The sequence below is a fragment of the Pelecanus crispus genome, chromosome 20, assembly GCF_030463565.1.
Source record: "Pelecanus crispus isolate bPelCri1 chromosome 20, bPelCri1.pri, whole genome shotgun sequence".
NCBI classification, from domain to species: domain Eukaryota; kingdom Metazoa; phylum Chordata; class Aves; order Pelecaniformes; family Pelecanidae; genus Pelecanus; species Pelecanus crispus.
In genome coordinates, this window is record NC_134662.1 from 6,626,029 (window position 1) to 6,641,502 (window position 15,474).

At 40.3% G+C, this 15,474-nt stretch overlaps 1 protein-coding gene across 2 annotated transcripts in view; it reads right to left on the reverse strand.

Moving 5' to 3' along the window:
- Positions 1–15,474, reverse strand: part of KDM4B (lysine demethylase 4B) — a 92,582-nt gene that overhangs the window by 49,138 nt on the left and 27,970 nt on the right. For both annotated transcript variants that reach the window (XM_075723530.1, XM_075723529.1), the window contains exons 6-7: positions 7,584–7,633; positions 4,348–4,451 (exon numbers count right to left, since the gene is read on the reverse strand). In XM_075723530.1, the coding sequence (XP_075579645.1) occupies positions 4,348–4,451; positions 7,584–7,633 (154 nt within the window). The remainder of the gene's footprint in view (positions 1–4,347; positions 4,452–7,583; positions 7,634–15,474) is intronic.

The following is a 15,474-nucleotide window of genomic DNA, read 5'->3' on the forward strand; positions in this document are numbered from 1 at the left end:
CACCCCACAGATCAGTTGACGCAGCAGAAAAAATTCACTGGTTAAATCTCTCACTCTCTCAACTGGACAGTAGGCAGAACAGTCACTCCCAACTCTTGGCTAAACCTAGAACAATTTCTTGTTAACTGCAGAAACACTGAAGCATTTCTATTAAGGAAACAAGACAATTGTACAAAAGTACAACGGATAGAAGGGGTCACAAGATCTGAACTATTTAGACTCACAGGCTCCAGTTACAAAAGAGGTCACAGGCTGCAGCATTCCAAAAGGTCAATAAATCTTTAGATTGTGACCACTTTAGCTCATGCTAAGTCCAAATCTACACTCCCACCACCACGCTAGTGGAGCCAAGAAAACTGGATTTCCCTCCTAACATGCACTCTACATTGCAGGGTCCTACTGAAGTTCATGCTGCCTTTCCCTGTATTTATTTCCCCACTCACATTACTTCCATTTGTTCACCCATAAGTCGAACAACCTGAAAATTACAGCTCACCATTTGTCCACTTAAGTACAATTAAAACAACAATAAGCGTTATGGACATTATTAACATAAGGTTTAAAAACTCGGCAGATTACAGCTGTAATCAGAGGCCAGCCAATTTGTGATGCTTCTAGAAAATACTCATTTTAAATCTTATTCAGAGGAGACATCAGGGGAAAAAGGAATTTAATTCTTAGAGTATGGCACAGATCATAAGAGCAACTGGCAGTGATAAGCACACTCGGAGCAACCCTTCCAGTTCAGCTCTCTAGCTTAGCAAGCATGCAACAGCACCTCCCTTCTATGGATTAGGAAAGAGGAAAAATTTGACCTTCCCTGTCTTTCCAACCCAGAAGTGCTGACAGACCTTTCGCAGCAGTCACATGCCAAGCAACTCCACTTGATTCCTTCCCACCAGCAGTAATTCACACACAGCAGTTCAGAGCCTACAGAGATCTCAAAGACCCTACACTTATAAAGACAAGGATGGGTCCAAATAGAAAATGTAAACAGGCAGAAGTTAAAACACTGACCCACTTGGCTGGACTAACACCTAAACTTGCTAATGTTATTAACATTAGCAGAATAATTAAAAAAAAAAAAAAAAAAGATAGCTAACAAAAGCTGATGTGATAATACATGAAGCTTCTGCAGTATTTCTGGATGAGAGGTGCTGAAGTCCGGCCCGTACCCAGCGTCACAGAGCATCCTCCCATCCAGCCCCCTCCATAAATCAGAGCAGAGTGGTAGATTGCTAACTTCAGAAGACGGAAAGATTATGTTTCTGTCAGGAAATCTACATCCTGGTGTCTTCATTTCAAGCCCACAGTGTATGTCCTCCATGTCACTGCTGTCAACATTATCCCTACAATAAATTAGAAAGCACTCAAGATGATGGATAGGCCATGCAGAAAAGTAATAACTATTGAAGGAAAGCCAGCACAAACTGCCACTCATGGAGAAAGCCCTAAATTTACTGACTTCTGCAAGCTCTTGACGAATAAATGGAGAAATCAATAGGAGATTACAGAAATACACATTTTTAATTATTAAAAAGCCCTAGTATTGATCTGTTTCTTTTTTTCCAGAAGTAAATACCATTATAGAGATTTATAAATGCGTGCCTATTCATTTCATTGAAATCTGCCAAGAATTTTGACGAAGGGATCCTATCTCTGTTTCTAAAGAAAAATGGCACATGTTCGCTGTTCCTGAATAATAGCGATCCTCCTTCAAAAGCTGCTATTTCAGGACAGGAGGTATTCAGATATAGGCTGCTCAGACTAAAGAGCTGCTCCTCCTTTTTACATTTAAAAACATCCTTCCAGCGAGTGCCAGAGAAAAGAGAGAAGCTATCATAAAAAATACATTCCCTTCACACTCTGTAAATCAGGATTAGGAATTATATTTAAGTAACATGTTAATAATACCCCTTCTTTTAAAAAGTTTGGTTTTGACAGTAACATAGTCCTCTATGTGTACACTGGTGTCTTCTATTTTTTGTAAAAAAATTGGGAGACAAAAATCAGATTCTTAGCATTCAGATAGCACATATTTTAAAGGTCTACATATACTCAGTATGAAGGAGACACCAGACATCAATCTGCAAAAAACGTTCATGCCAGACATCATAGTGGGAGGACTCATAGTGGGAAGCCTAGCTAAGCAGGGAAAGACTTTTTACCAAGAAATTAATTAGAAACTCCCTTATTTAAACCACTTTGTGTCCCAGCCCTATCACCATACAGCTCAGTAAACCTGACTTGGGATATGCTTGGAAAGTTTTCCTCTCCCGCCTTTTTACAAATTCCTTTGCTCCTCTTGGTTGGTTATTGATCAGAAATCACTTAGTATGTAATTACTAGTCAATGCCACTTTCCTCAGGTAGATGGAAAAGCAAACATATAATAACGTATTATTCTGGAGAAAAATATGCCCACCCACAACATTCAAACATTTGGAGTCCTGCAAGAATTTCCTTCACTTTCTCACCTCTGGCAGACCCAGGAGCACTGCCCCAGCATGCTGCTTGAATGAAATGGCAGAAATTAATTCCCATTTCCTACTTGCCTCCATTCTGCAGGACAACTGCATGTCACCAAAGGATCGCATGGTGAACTTCACTTAGAACGGCTAGTGTGCACCAATAGGTACTTTTGAAATTATTCTTTTCGGCTGCTTCTTTAGATAAGCCAGTGCATGCAGTTCAGCCAATTATTGCACCACTTACGGCTTCTGGTTAAAACAACTTCATAATGAAAACACCACAGGAAGGAGCAAGACACAGTGTTCAACTGATACTGAAGCAGAAAGAAGCATAAGAAATCCTTAAACTTGACAGTTTAGGCCAATTAATAAAGATAAGGTCAGACAGATTTTTCAGGAGCTTGCACTGGCTACAGATTTTGTACTCTTTTCTGAATATGGTCGGGATAGAGCACATCTTTTATCCTCTATCAAAAGTCATTTATCAGAGGGGCATCTATGCGTTAAACTGAGATGCCTCCCACATTCCAATCCGCATTATCCACTTTCCTGAAATTTGTAAAGTGAAAATCCTTGCCAAAAATTCTGATCCTACAATTAGATATTTTCATTATTATTTTCAACCATGTGCAGCAGGTAGCTGTGTTTTCACACTTGGGAATTAGGTTCCACAGACAGAATTACAAGAAAAACGGTTTGTTGCTCTCTATGAACAATTTAATATCAACCATCATGGGCAAACTAGGCCAAGTCCAGCCACTGACGTTGAACCATAAGCACCACATTGCTTTGTGCAAGTCTCCCCTGCACCGACAGCAAGCTCATCTGACAAGCCAGATGATTACACTTCAAATTTCATTCATCATAGCCTTCCACTAGGAAAAATGAAACAGTCTCTGGAGCAGTAAATTGAATGAATTCATAGTTTTTATGCTATAAAAGAGCCAAGATCTTTTACTTCCATCTCAAAGAATCACCAGGCTCATCAAAATAGGTGTTACACCTTGCCTCAGGTGGACTAACTCTAGCAAAACCTTGCTTAAAAAAAAAAAAATATCAGAACCTGAGAGATCTTTCTTAGAAAAAGACAGCCATAATATCTACAGATGATGATGCAGAGGGGATGGGGAAGCATGCAATCAGTTTGAGTCAGGCATTCTTTTGACACTTCCCGCTGGTGCCTCTAACTTGGTTCCCTTCCCCACAGCCAAGGGCTGTCCCTGGCCGTGCTGGCAGCACGGGCTCGCTCTGCCGGGACCACGCAGCAGCAGCAGCCGCCTGACTGATTCTGCACAGATACTAAATCCGCGGTAAGCACGCTTGCCTGAGGAGATTTACTTCTTGCCAGAAGACTTTAAGAACAAGCATATTAAAACGATCATACCGAATAAACATGAACTCTCATTTCGAATAAGAGGACTTAAGAGATTCACGGATCCTTACTGGCTTAGCGTAGAAAGAACGGTTACACAACAGAGAACCAGCGCGTCTAACTCCAGTTTTTGGTTCATACCAGATCCAGGAGAAAAAAGTCCGTGTTCAGTGAGTTATGCTGCCTATTGAAAAGCCACAGCATCTGTATTACAGTTTGTCCCTCTCTACCTGGAGAGGCTCCCTAATTGACAAAGTTAGTGCTAGTGAAAGCTTTTACGAAGAGAAGCACTTCAGAGAAAGTGTCTTAGCCAAACCACGAATCCTCACTTACAGGCAGCCACCTGGTTTACACTGATAGGATACATTTAGCATAATAATGCATTTAGAAATTAAGCAAATTGCTCCCCAGCGGCTTGCAATGAATTGTTTCCTTAAAAGAGGGGTGCCGTGCTTTGTGTGCCTCAACAACTTGCCAGTGTCTTCAATGCCTCCTTTGTACATACCCGGTCAAAAGGAATACCATACTTCTTCAAAATTGAGGGCGAAATGAGGGTCATCTTGTGACGGAGGAAAGCATCACATCCCTGAGAGCTTCCTGGAAAAAATCCTGTAGAGACATTAAAAAGAGGAGCATCGCTATAGGAATATTATATCCAATCATTGCTTAAGCAGAGACAAGCTGGCAAAATGAAAACCTGCCTCAATAGTTTATATAGATCAAAACAATAGGCATACAACCGAAGATGTCAGTAATTAGCACACCCTTCATTGTTTAAAATACCAGATAAACTTTGTGACAAAAACTTGCACGTTGAGCATCGAAGTCTTCTATGTCTGGGAATAAGCAACTTGGCCAAAATCTCAGTAAAACCCCAGCAAATTAAGAAACAGAGCCTGTCTGTCTCAAGTTTTGGCTAGTACCCTAAACCCTGAGCCATCCTTTTGCTGCATATGGACAAGGAAAACATGACAAGCATGCACCATTGGCTCCAAACACCACTATGTCCTTTCTATACCTTCTCTGATGGGCAGCTTATTCCTGGGGAAGTAATAAGATTCCAGACCGATCTGCCCTATATACCACCCCCTAAAGGAACAAAATAAGCACGTAGATGTTAACAGTCAAAAGAAAGGAAGGAAACAAAGCATCCATCACAAGGCAGCGGAAGGAGCGACAGTCACTGGCCACCCTGGTCACTAACAAGTCTGGCAGAGGCAGGATGATGCGACTCAGCGTCTCAGCACTATGAAGCGTTAAGTTCTACCATAGCTACAAGATCCACGCTGAGCTAGTAAAACAAATCACAAATAATTGAAAACACTAAAATGGTGGTAAAAACTGAACAAACCCCTTGATGTCAGCACTTCGCTCCCAGAAATGTCAGCTCAACCAATGTAACATCGTTTTCTTCAAGACCATGTGTTCCACTCCAAGTGGGTGATTCAATAACAAATTAGGCGTTTATAGGGATTAAAAACCATCACCATTTAGGAAAATAAATAACCCAAGCTCTGGAAACAAAACTAATTGATGAGGCATAATGGAAGGGGTTTGAGAAAGCGAAAAGGATTCCTAGATTCCAGGTTTTCTTATATTTTTGCACTAAAAGCATTTCAATTAAAATTATGACTGTCTGCTACCCAGTCTGTCGTCCCTCTCTGCAGTTCCTCTTTTTAATGCACAGTTTAAGTGGCTCTCATTAAAGCTACTAATAAAGAAGCACATTTTAAGTGATTAGCACCAATAACATGGCAACACATTAACATTCTCTCCATGGGCTCCACAGCTCTCCCAGTGAGCCCATTTACAGCTCAGCTATTCATTTTCCATATTAATTGCACACTCATTTCTCCATAGTAAACTTCTTTATAGTATAGACCACTGACGCACAGGACAGGGAGAATGCCCAAGCAGCAACACTGCTCCACTGTAATTTCAAAACATTACTCACCCCAACTTCCAAAAGGTACTAAGCAACAGAAAACTAAAATAAAGACAAGATCATTGATAATTTGCTTCTGGCTTATACATTGCCAACCATCGATGCGTCTCAAAAATTGATGATCAGTAAGTTACAAACGGCAAGCGACTTAGCATTACATACATCAGACTTTGGTGTGGTATTTCAGATTCTACAGAACACAGGTCATCTGGATTTATTGACTTTGTAAGAGATGAAAAAGTAGCTTTTATAAAACCTGGCAAATGACTACACTGAACTGTATAGCTTTGAAATGCAACATTTCTGAGCAGCAATTTTCAGTATTATTTGTATTTAGGGATCATGGTTCTCAGTGCACAGGAAAACAATACTACCATGCCCTAGGACATTTACACCCATTTATTCTACATTTATCCTACACAACCAGTTGCTTCATTCAACACCCTCTCCTTTTTTATTCAAGTACGAAACAGTCAATGGAGTGTCAGACTACCGGCAAGAAATGCCATTACTATGAATTTGTCTACTTTCTAGAAGAACAGTATCAGAACAGTTTTTTTATCTCGCCTCAGAATACAGTCTTCCAGATTTTCCTGCCTGCTTCTGCCGCACTAACTTTCAACAACAGATTTAAATCATTAAAGTACGCCTCACTGAAGATGAAACACGTAGATTTTCAGTTAATTATTCTGGGACAGGAGCTTTTTTTAGCTGGGCAGCGCTTACAACATTTGCAAGTGAACGAAAATAGCAACGGAAACCAAACACAACATCAACAAATGAAAAAAGATGTACTTCTGCAGTCAGACATCTTCTCTGAAGCTCCCAGCGTTACCGACCGGGAGTCAGCGGAAACGCCAAGGACAGGGTGCTGCAGTCTGCGCTTGCTGCTGGTGCTGGGCAGGCGGCCGCTTAGCGGACGGCCTTGGCGGGCAGGAGCCCGTACACGGCTCTCGGCAGCCGAGGCTGGCACTTTGTGAGGCCAAAAATTTACAGCCAGCCTGGGGAGAGGTGGAAGTTTACCACAGCTTGAGCTAGCCCTACTCTTTTTTCCTTTTTTTTTTTTTTTTTAAGATAGCCTTTATTGCACTTGATTGCACGGCAAAGATGAAGGAGGAAGAGGCGAGAATAAAGGGAGAGGCACCACGAACAGCGTGTATCATCACAGAGGGAAACGAGAGCTCCACTAGCTACTCTCCACGAATGCGGGTGCTGAATTTCTAAGCGCCTTCCTACTTAAGACTGGAGGTAACGGATGCTAATACTGTGCACGTACCACTTACAGCACAGGAAGAAAGAACAGTTTCTACCCCCTCGCCCCCCAGGACGCCCATGTGGGGGTACCAGGAAGACCCCCAGGCTGCGCTCCACACAACTGGAGCGCCAGCTCTCACCTCACTGGGACAAACCTCGCGTCGCACCCAGAGGTGCACGATCCGTCTCATTAAACCCATTTCCCAGCAGTGGAAGCATTAGGTCTCAATGGCTCAAAATTCAAGGGGGTTTTCCATCAATTTCAGTTAGGGTCGTGGTGTGTCAGAAGACCAAGGCTTCGAGAAAACAGCTGCACTAGCAGGAAAATTCACTGCCGACAGGACGTTTCTGACTCTGAGCTGTTATACCAATGCGGGTTCACCAAACAGCTCTTGCAAGATTAATTTATAGCAGCCAGTTCAACGTCAATTCTGTATCAATCCGTTTAAAAATCAAGGGTAGGATTCTCCGCTGGGATGCTTCCTTTTTCACCGAGAATACACCCATGTGTTTTTCCAAACACAGGAAGAAGCAAAGCTTACCTTTCGCCAGGCGTTCCAATCTCTTGCCATGTTCTGGAGGTATGGCATACCTAGGAGAAAGTTAACACAAAATTAAAAAAAATGAAAATCACACTCTAACCTGAAAACAGTGAAAGAAAAAAGCGGCTAGAAACAAGCGTGTTAATAACTTTTAGCACAGCACACTTACAATTAACACCTGGAAATACAACCAAAATTTTAGAAGTCTGGAAGGTATCAGTAACACATAATTATAATACATGGAAGAAAGCCAGTATTTTAATAAAAGTCCTTAGACATGTTATATGATGTGTGTTATTTTCCTGCAATTTTTTTTTTAAACAGCATCACAGGACTTCGCTTGGTAGAAGGAGAACCCAGAAGGCAAAGGGATGACACAGCACTGGAAAAAACAGAAATAAATCAGTATAGGGAACAGCAGGCATGTTTTCTGCAGGAAAGATACCAGCAAAATAAAACCATGAGGGTGTGACAAGATTAACAGGCAAGAAATCCTGGATGGGCTGAGAAGGTGTGAAGGAGGGTCTGTGTACATTGGCATAGCCTCAGCGAACAAAGATACATTTTTCCAAAGAAAACCCTGTGCAAAGCTTTTTGGTTTTATTCAAAAAAGTAAATATTCTTTATAATTGCTGAAGTAGTTATTCCTTATATCTATGCTGGATTGTCTTGTCTGATGTGAAATAACAGAATTAAACTATTTGATAATTTTCTTGATGAGGTGAATGAAAAAGCAGGGTCTTCTGAGGAAAACAACATTAAAGGGTACATGGAACAACTGTTCAAAGACAGTTTTGTATGATTAGGGGTGAAAACTTTGAAGTTATACTACCTCAGTATTCACAGAAGCAAAAATCAGGCAAGGAAGATTTTATGTGTTCAGGTTGTAACAAGGTAAGTAAATACCATGATGCACTTAAACACGTTTAACATGATGATACACATAATAATGTCAATGGAATTTTGTAAATTATTGTTTACATACTGCATCTAGTTAAATGTGGCTCTCATACCATTTTTTGTAACAGAGAATTTTGAAAATTTACTTTGTGAGAATGACATTTATTGCCAGCTATAACTTTTCTTTAATGTTAATAATAAAAAATGCATTATTTTTGTTATTTCCAATAAAGATGTCAAAAGCATGATGTCTCATTATAGCAAGCTGAAAACAGGATATTGTAGCAGGCAACCGCACAATCTCAACAACAGGTAAACAGTATTGCTCTACTTATGATAGGATCTCTCAGAAATACCCTGATTTTAGAGGACTTTCAGCCAGTGCCCTTGCTCAGCTTCCCAATTTTGAAGTCTAAAGTTTATCTACAACGTAAGGAGAAACAGATAGAAATCATATCCCATATTGCTTCTGTACAAAACCAAAATTTACCTATTGTGGTCTGGCAGGTTAGAAAGGATAACAAAGGACAGAAATCATATATAGGACACTTCAAGAGTTAGACATTAAGCCGATTTAAACTGATGGCTTAAAAAAAATTCTAAGGAAAAACACTATGTAGCACCTAATCTTGTAAAATAATAAATATAGCAATGGACTCCCAACATCCTCTGACCAAAGTTTGACAGTGCCTTAAATTGCATAATTATCAAACAATTCATTTGTCTGGGACAAAGCTAGTAGCTTTCATTTTACAAAGACCATTCATCACTTACATAAATGTGATAAAACTAATCCCGATCCAAAGCTCCTTTGTGGGATTAATGTCCCTTAAAACAGGGAAATGAGACATTCCATTCCTTCTGGGAAAAATGCTGAAGGATTGGGAAAGAACTAATTCATGGCTACAAGGCTGCTGATGATTAATGTAATATCCCCAGTCTACAATGCAACCTTCACTTAATTAGTGCCTGTAATTGGGAGTTGTAAAGATAAGATTAATTGAATCTTGAGGATGTTAAAAGTTTAATACATTGGAACATGGTTATTGTGTTATCTGAAACTGCAGACTGCAAAAAGCCAAGCTGAGCTTTACAGAACAGTCCATGGAGAGACAAAGAAAAAGGACTTGCTTGGATAGAAACCAGCAAGGGAGGAGGAATTTCCAGCTTATAAAAAAGAACTATATGTAATAATATACAAATCAGAATACCCTACCACAGAACAGCCTCTTGGTAACAGCAGACTCCAATTTTAGAAATTAACTTTTTTGTTTGGGCCAGTCTTTTAGGAAGCAGAGCCTATACATCCCTACACATTTATCCTTAGGAATTCAAAAAATTAACCGCAGAAGAGAATTAAAAGTAGGTAAAATTCTGCTTTCAGTTACACTCACAAATCTGACTGATTTACGTAAAGATAGGCAATAAAGAAAGAATTGGGGCTGCTCTTTAAAACCAGTAAGAGAAAAAGAAGGCTCCTGCAAGTATGGCACAGACTGAGCTAGCTCAATCTAGACATAAAATGATTGATTACAAGGTAGAGTAACAATGGAGGCGACACGGGAAGACTAGAAATTGCTGCAATCAAAGGAGTTCTGTTATTGAGCGCATAAACATCCACGAAGGGCTGGCTTTTGTGTACGACCTTATGGTACCATCCTCCTGCTTTCACTATGAAAAACAGCCAGGCACTTGTTGGGGACAAAAATCCTTGACAGAGGGAACTGACAAAACACTGTCATTCGGTATGATCTGTTACCATCCCTCTTGCACCCGCAGGCTGGGGCTCAGATCAACATCAAAATATCCTTAATTCCGGAGACAACTGACAAGATTATGCACAGTAAGGCATATCCAATAATTTCCTTTTCTATATGCATCACTTTGAATACTTGTTTCATCAAATAGCATGGTTCTTTTTCCTTTAGGAGCCCAGCCCAAATACTAAATGTAGTAGGTGTCCGCTAGAAAAATACCAAAACCCATCCTGTCAGAATCTTAAAAAGAAAAAAAAAAAAAAAAAAAAGCACGTAAAGCTGCTTCCCTTCTCTGTCCCACTCAGATCATAGCACAAATGCACTCCACAGAGACAAGGAAAGAGAAAGGAAAAAAAAAAAAAAACAAAACCAAAAAACCCCAACCCCACAGAACAAGCAAAATACCACTTATATCAATTGGCAAAAATGTTTTCGGTATCCACGAAAGCTCTTGAATTGGGCTGTGTCGAGACTATCAGACTGAGAACTGCCCGATGCTTCGCCCCCGTTGACAGAAGCAGTTTCGTGACATTCCTCTGCCTGGGGAAAACAGAGTTAGGAGTAGAGCAGGACTCACTTTGATCCAGCCTTGAGCAGACACTTCCCTTTAACCACGGCAAAGATGGAGCAAGGATTTTCCATCGCCCCAAACCACCTAAACTAACAAGCGGTGGTGGCAGCATAAATATTTTAACAGCCCTGCTTAAGAACCATCTTTTTATAGACTACTACTGCTTCAGAGAAAACATCTGCAACAGCCAACAGAAAACACAACAGTGCCAAAAAAGCTGACCTTGAGCCACTGCTTCAAGTGCAGAATCTGTCCCTTCTGGTTCAACCTGGTTCCCCAATAAAAGCAAAATTACGTAAATAGTGCTAAACCAGCAACTCTGTTAAGATATATCAAACTTCCAAGAAACTGGGCTTGCAAACAAACCGAGAGACTAATGCCTTAAGCACATACTTCCAAGGGTCAGCCTTGCAGTGGTTGACCAAGACAAAGGGCCAAGCTTAACCTGAAAACCTGACACTCAGCAATTTGTTGGATTACAGTATGAATAATGTCTTGCTGCTTTGCCAGAGAACACAAGATTTACAGAACGTGAAAAAAAATCTCAAGATAAAAAAAGTTATAGCTGTATGACTCAAATGTCATCTTACCCCGAAGTCAACAATCTGCAAGTAATATACTGATCCTTTTAAATTACCTTTTCCTACTCTTTCTACCAAAACAAAAGCAGGTCCCTGAAGTGGATTATGTATCACTTCTATAAGTATGGAACTTGCTGTTCTACCTGAAAGACTTTCAGCTTCCAAACGTGTTTCACGGAACCTAATTCCAGCATTTCTGATCTCTACTTCCATGTAATTTTCTGAGTTCTTGAGTATCCTTCAAAACTGATTCTGACTCTAATTACCCGACATAAGGGTCATGGGCCCAGAAGGTATTTGCCCCAAAGCTACAGATGTGTTAGATAATCATTTCCCTACAGTGGTAGTTTGCTTTTGTTACCCTAAGTTTAACTGGACAGTCCCCTTCTTATCCTTAACACGAAAGAAAGATCCTTCCTATTTGCCATAAAGGATGTCATTAATAGGGTAATTTTCTTGGTTTTTTGTTTATTCCCCTGAAATGGCTTGATGGATGCGGGTAATTATCACACTATAAAAGCCAGCAAATGTGCTATTTTCTATCGCTCTAAATCATCAAACAAATAAAGTGTGAAACAGCATTTTTTAATACAATTTTCCCCTCTAATGGCTTAGAATTATTATCAGGAACAATGAAAATAAATAAGCAAATGTCTTGTGAGTGAGGAATTAAATGAGTGTGTCTAAAAAAGAGCAGATGGACCATCCTGGGGAGCAAGGACCAGTTCTGAAGCCATTAAGGGATGACCTAACAGGGAATTCACTACGGCAGCGACAGTTTCCAGCATCAGGTGCTCTTCAGGGACTTTCCAGTCTAGCTCAGATTCTGTCCTCACCACTGGTTCTTCAAAGGGGGTGCAATTTAATTTTGTCATCTTCTTGGCCACTGAAAGCTATTAAAAACTTTATCCATAACAAAGGCAATCCTCTGCTGGCTTCTCTCCATTTAAGAAGAACTGTTCTCACCTGAAGCTATCACCAGCTTTAGCAGAGGACCAGACCATTCTGTCCCTTAGATCAACCTCCCCCAAAGCTACCAAGACCTTTTCTTGCTACAGTTGTCACACATACACAAGAGTTTTTGATAGTTACAACACCTCAGCCTCTCCTTACACCAACACGGAGCAATTAAGCAGTGATTAGATTATGAAATCTCACGCACCCACTCTCTACTAGAGATTGGGCACCATGGGCAGGAGGAGGTTCAGCCACAAGGCTTTGGAAATGTCACTTCGGTCCGATTCATGTGAGAAGGTAAGAAAGTTAATTTCACAGTGTCTGCACAAGGTCTGGCCAAACAGGCCCCACACAGTTTAACATGCTATAATTACTGAAATAGGGAACAGAAACAGAAAGAGAACGGCCCATTTAAAATGCCTAAGACCATGTGTCAAGCTGGGGGTTAGTTATCTGTCTTCAAAGCAGATTTAGTTGTGCCAAGAATACTGACCCTTCGAAGATTCAAATGCCAACCTACTCTCAGTCATGACAGGCAGAATAAAAAGCTATTTCAATCTCTATAAGACAAAGTGTGTCCATAAATGCATAATCTGAACCCTGACCTTCAACATGTTTAACCCCCATGACAGCAGCAATGCCTCCAAAGAAAACCCCTTGGTCTATCAAGAATATTTATCACCCAACAGAAGCCATTAAGAACCACCACTACACACAGGGTAGTCCCTCATTTGCAAAGTTCATATCCTAATTTGAAGGCTTAGTTTTTCTACAAGGTGAAGTATTTATAATACTACATCTCCTGGCAGCATCAAAGTAAAGCTCAGAGCAACAAAAGTAGTTTTTCCCACGCTATTTTTAAGCTGTTTTGCAGCCTGTATGGGAAAAAAAGGGCATTTCAACAAGAAGAATGGATTGCTCCTTCGTCGATAGCGCTGTCATCTCCCTCCCTTTCATGGTCACCTCTCTTTTCCTCACCTTTACTTTCCTACATGTTCAACCTCCCTTCATCCCGCTCTCCCTCCCAGTTTGTTAAAAGACAGAAATCAACTCCCCTTCTTCTTCTCCTCATCAATATCTGAGGTTACCCCGCAGTGAATTTGCTCTAAGTATCCAGTTTCCCTTCTCAAGATCACCGTTTGGAAAGGAAAATCTCCAGCCTCCCTCATCTGTCCCCTTCTGTTGTGGCTCCTTTACATCAAGAATGCAAACACGTGCTCTGGAGATAAGATCGCACACGGATCAGAGAGCTCCTTGTTCCTGGGAAAGAACCTTTATCGAGTGTCTGCAGTTTTATCTTTAATGGATCATTTTACAGGACAATAGACGATGGAATTCGGTATCTTTAACCAGCAGTGTCAATGATTTCAAATAATGACATTTTTATTGAAATACACATAGGTAGAAAGATAAACACAGAGGCTGGGGAGTATCTGCTCAAAAAGCCATAATAAGGAGTAAATAGGTAATGACAGAACAAGATTACCACCACACAAACACACCAAATCAACCTGTCTTCTAAAGCTTGGAGAAAAATGAGCTCTGCAGACAGCTGCTCAAATACAGTCCTTTGGGAACCAGCACAGGAAGAAAATCACGACAAACCCTGCTCAGAAAGGGCCTGGGTAACAGTAAGCATTCTCAGCACTTACACATTACGCCTATTTCACTCGATAAGATCTCTTCTCCATGCGCACGGCTGCCTAATTATCAACCCCACTGCCAAGCACAATATGGAGAAACAGCAAGCAATTTTGCTGCTATCAGAACAGTAAGCAAGATGAGAAACTTCCTCCTCCCCTTAAGAAACTAAAGTTTGTACAACTGCAAACTCTCCATTTGTTTTCCAGTAACGATGGGCAGAATATCTCGGGTCACTCTGGAGCTGGGATCAAATCCATATGGATTGACTGTTGGAAGATTAGAGTCAAACCTAACTTGTGCCAATCACACACAGCTAAAAGACTCTTTAACCCTTAAAAGTTGCCATGAGCTAGAAACAGTATTAAAGAGGCATTAGTTTCAAGAAGTGACATTAGACAGCAGCATTTTTAAATTCTGATTTCAAGCAATATGAATTTTCAAGACGTACATCTGAACTCGTAACTACAAGATTTGCACAAAACACTGTTTCACTAACCTAAAACTCAATGAGTACAAAAAGGAGATTTTTCCAGAACTCAAATGCAATTTTTAAATACTATTTTAAAACAGAGAGTTTAATATGAACAACCATCTGCTCTTGGAAAGACTATCAATGTACCAGTCCAGTTAGCTTCATAGCAACAAATGCCAGGCACAAAGCACAAAATTACAAATCACATTGGAGTGACTCTCCTTCCACACATACAAAACAAACCCATAGCCTGCTTCTGCATGCAGTGAATAAGCAGTATGAAGGGGGTGTTTTATTAAGAAAAGGTGTTTTGGGAAAACATTATGAAATCATTTATTCATTCAGTTTGGCCAAGAAGATAATTAGTATACAATTCAACAGAGATGAATGACTACAATATTCATCCCCTTGCCATTCTCCGTTATTTGTTTTGAAGAACCTGTTCACATCAGATTTATTTCCCAAAACTGGCAATCAGATTATTAATTACAGGTTGCTTTTTGTTGTGGATACTGCACAAATATAAAGAAAAGCTAAGATTCTAAAAAAATACCTCACTGCAACTCAAGAAACAAGGAGAAAAAAGGTAACCAGGGGAGATCACAGATGTTCCTATCTCGTACCAACTGGCCTGTGAGAGCTGCCTCCTCTACTGGGCACAGGCACACATACGCTCCTGCTCACTGCTTTTGGAAAAAAAAATATGGATAATCGCCTACAGCAGAACAAAAGAAATCTGCTCACTAGTAACGAAAGGTATTTTTGGATTAGGAAACCCATTGTGCTAGAGGTGCAATGCCTCTACACACACACACTTTTCTTTTTTGAGGGGAAGAAAAAAAAAAATTCCAAAGGTTTAATGGTCCTCATCCATCAAGCTGCATTGTTTTAAACTACAGCTACTACTTTGAAGCTAGTGCCTATGCTCTTGACAGCACCAAAGCTAGAAGTGTGATACCTAAGATTTGATTAACATCAGTGATACAGTTTGTAAAGTTTCCTTTATTTC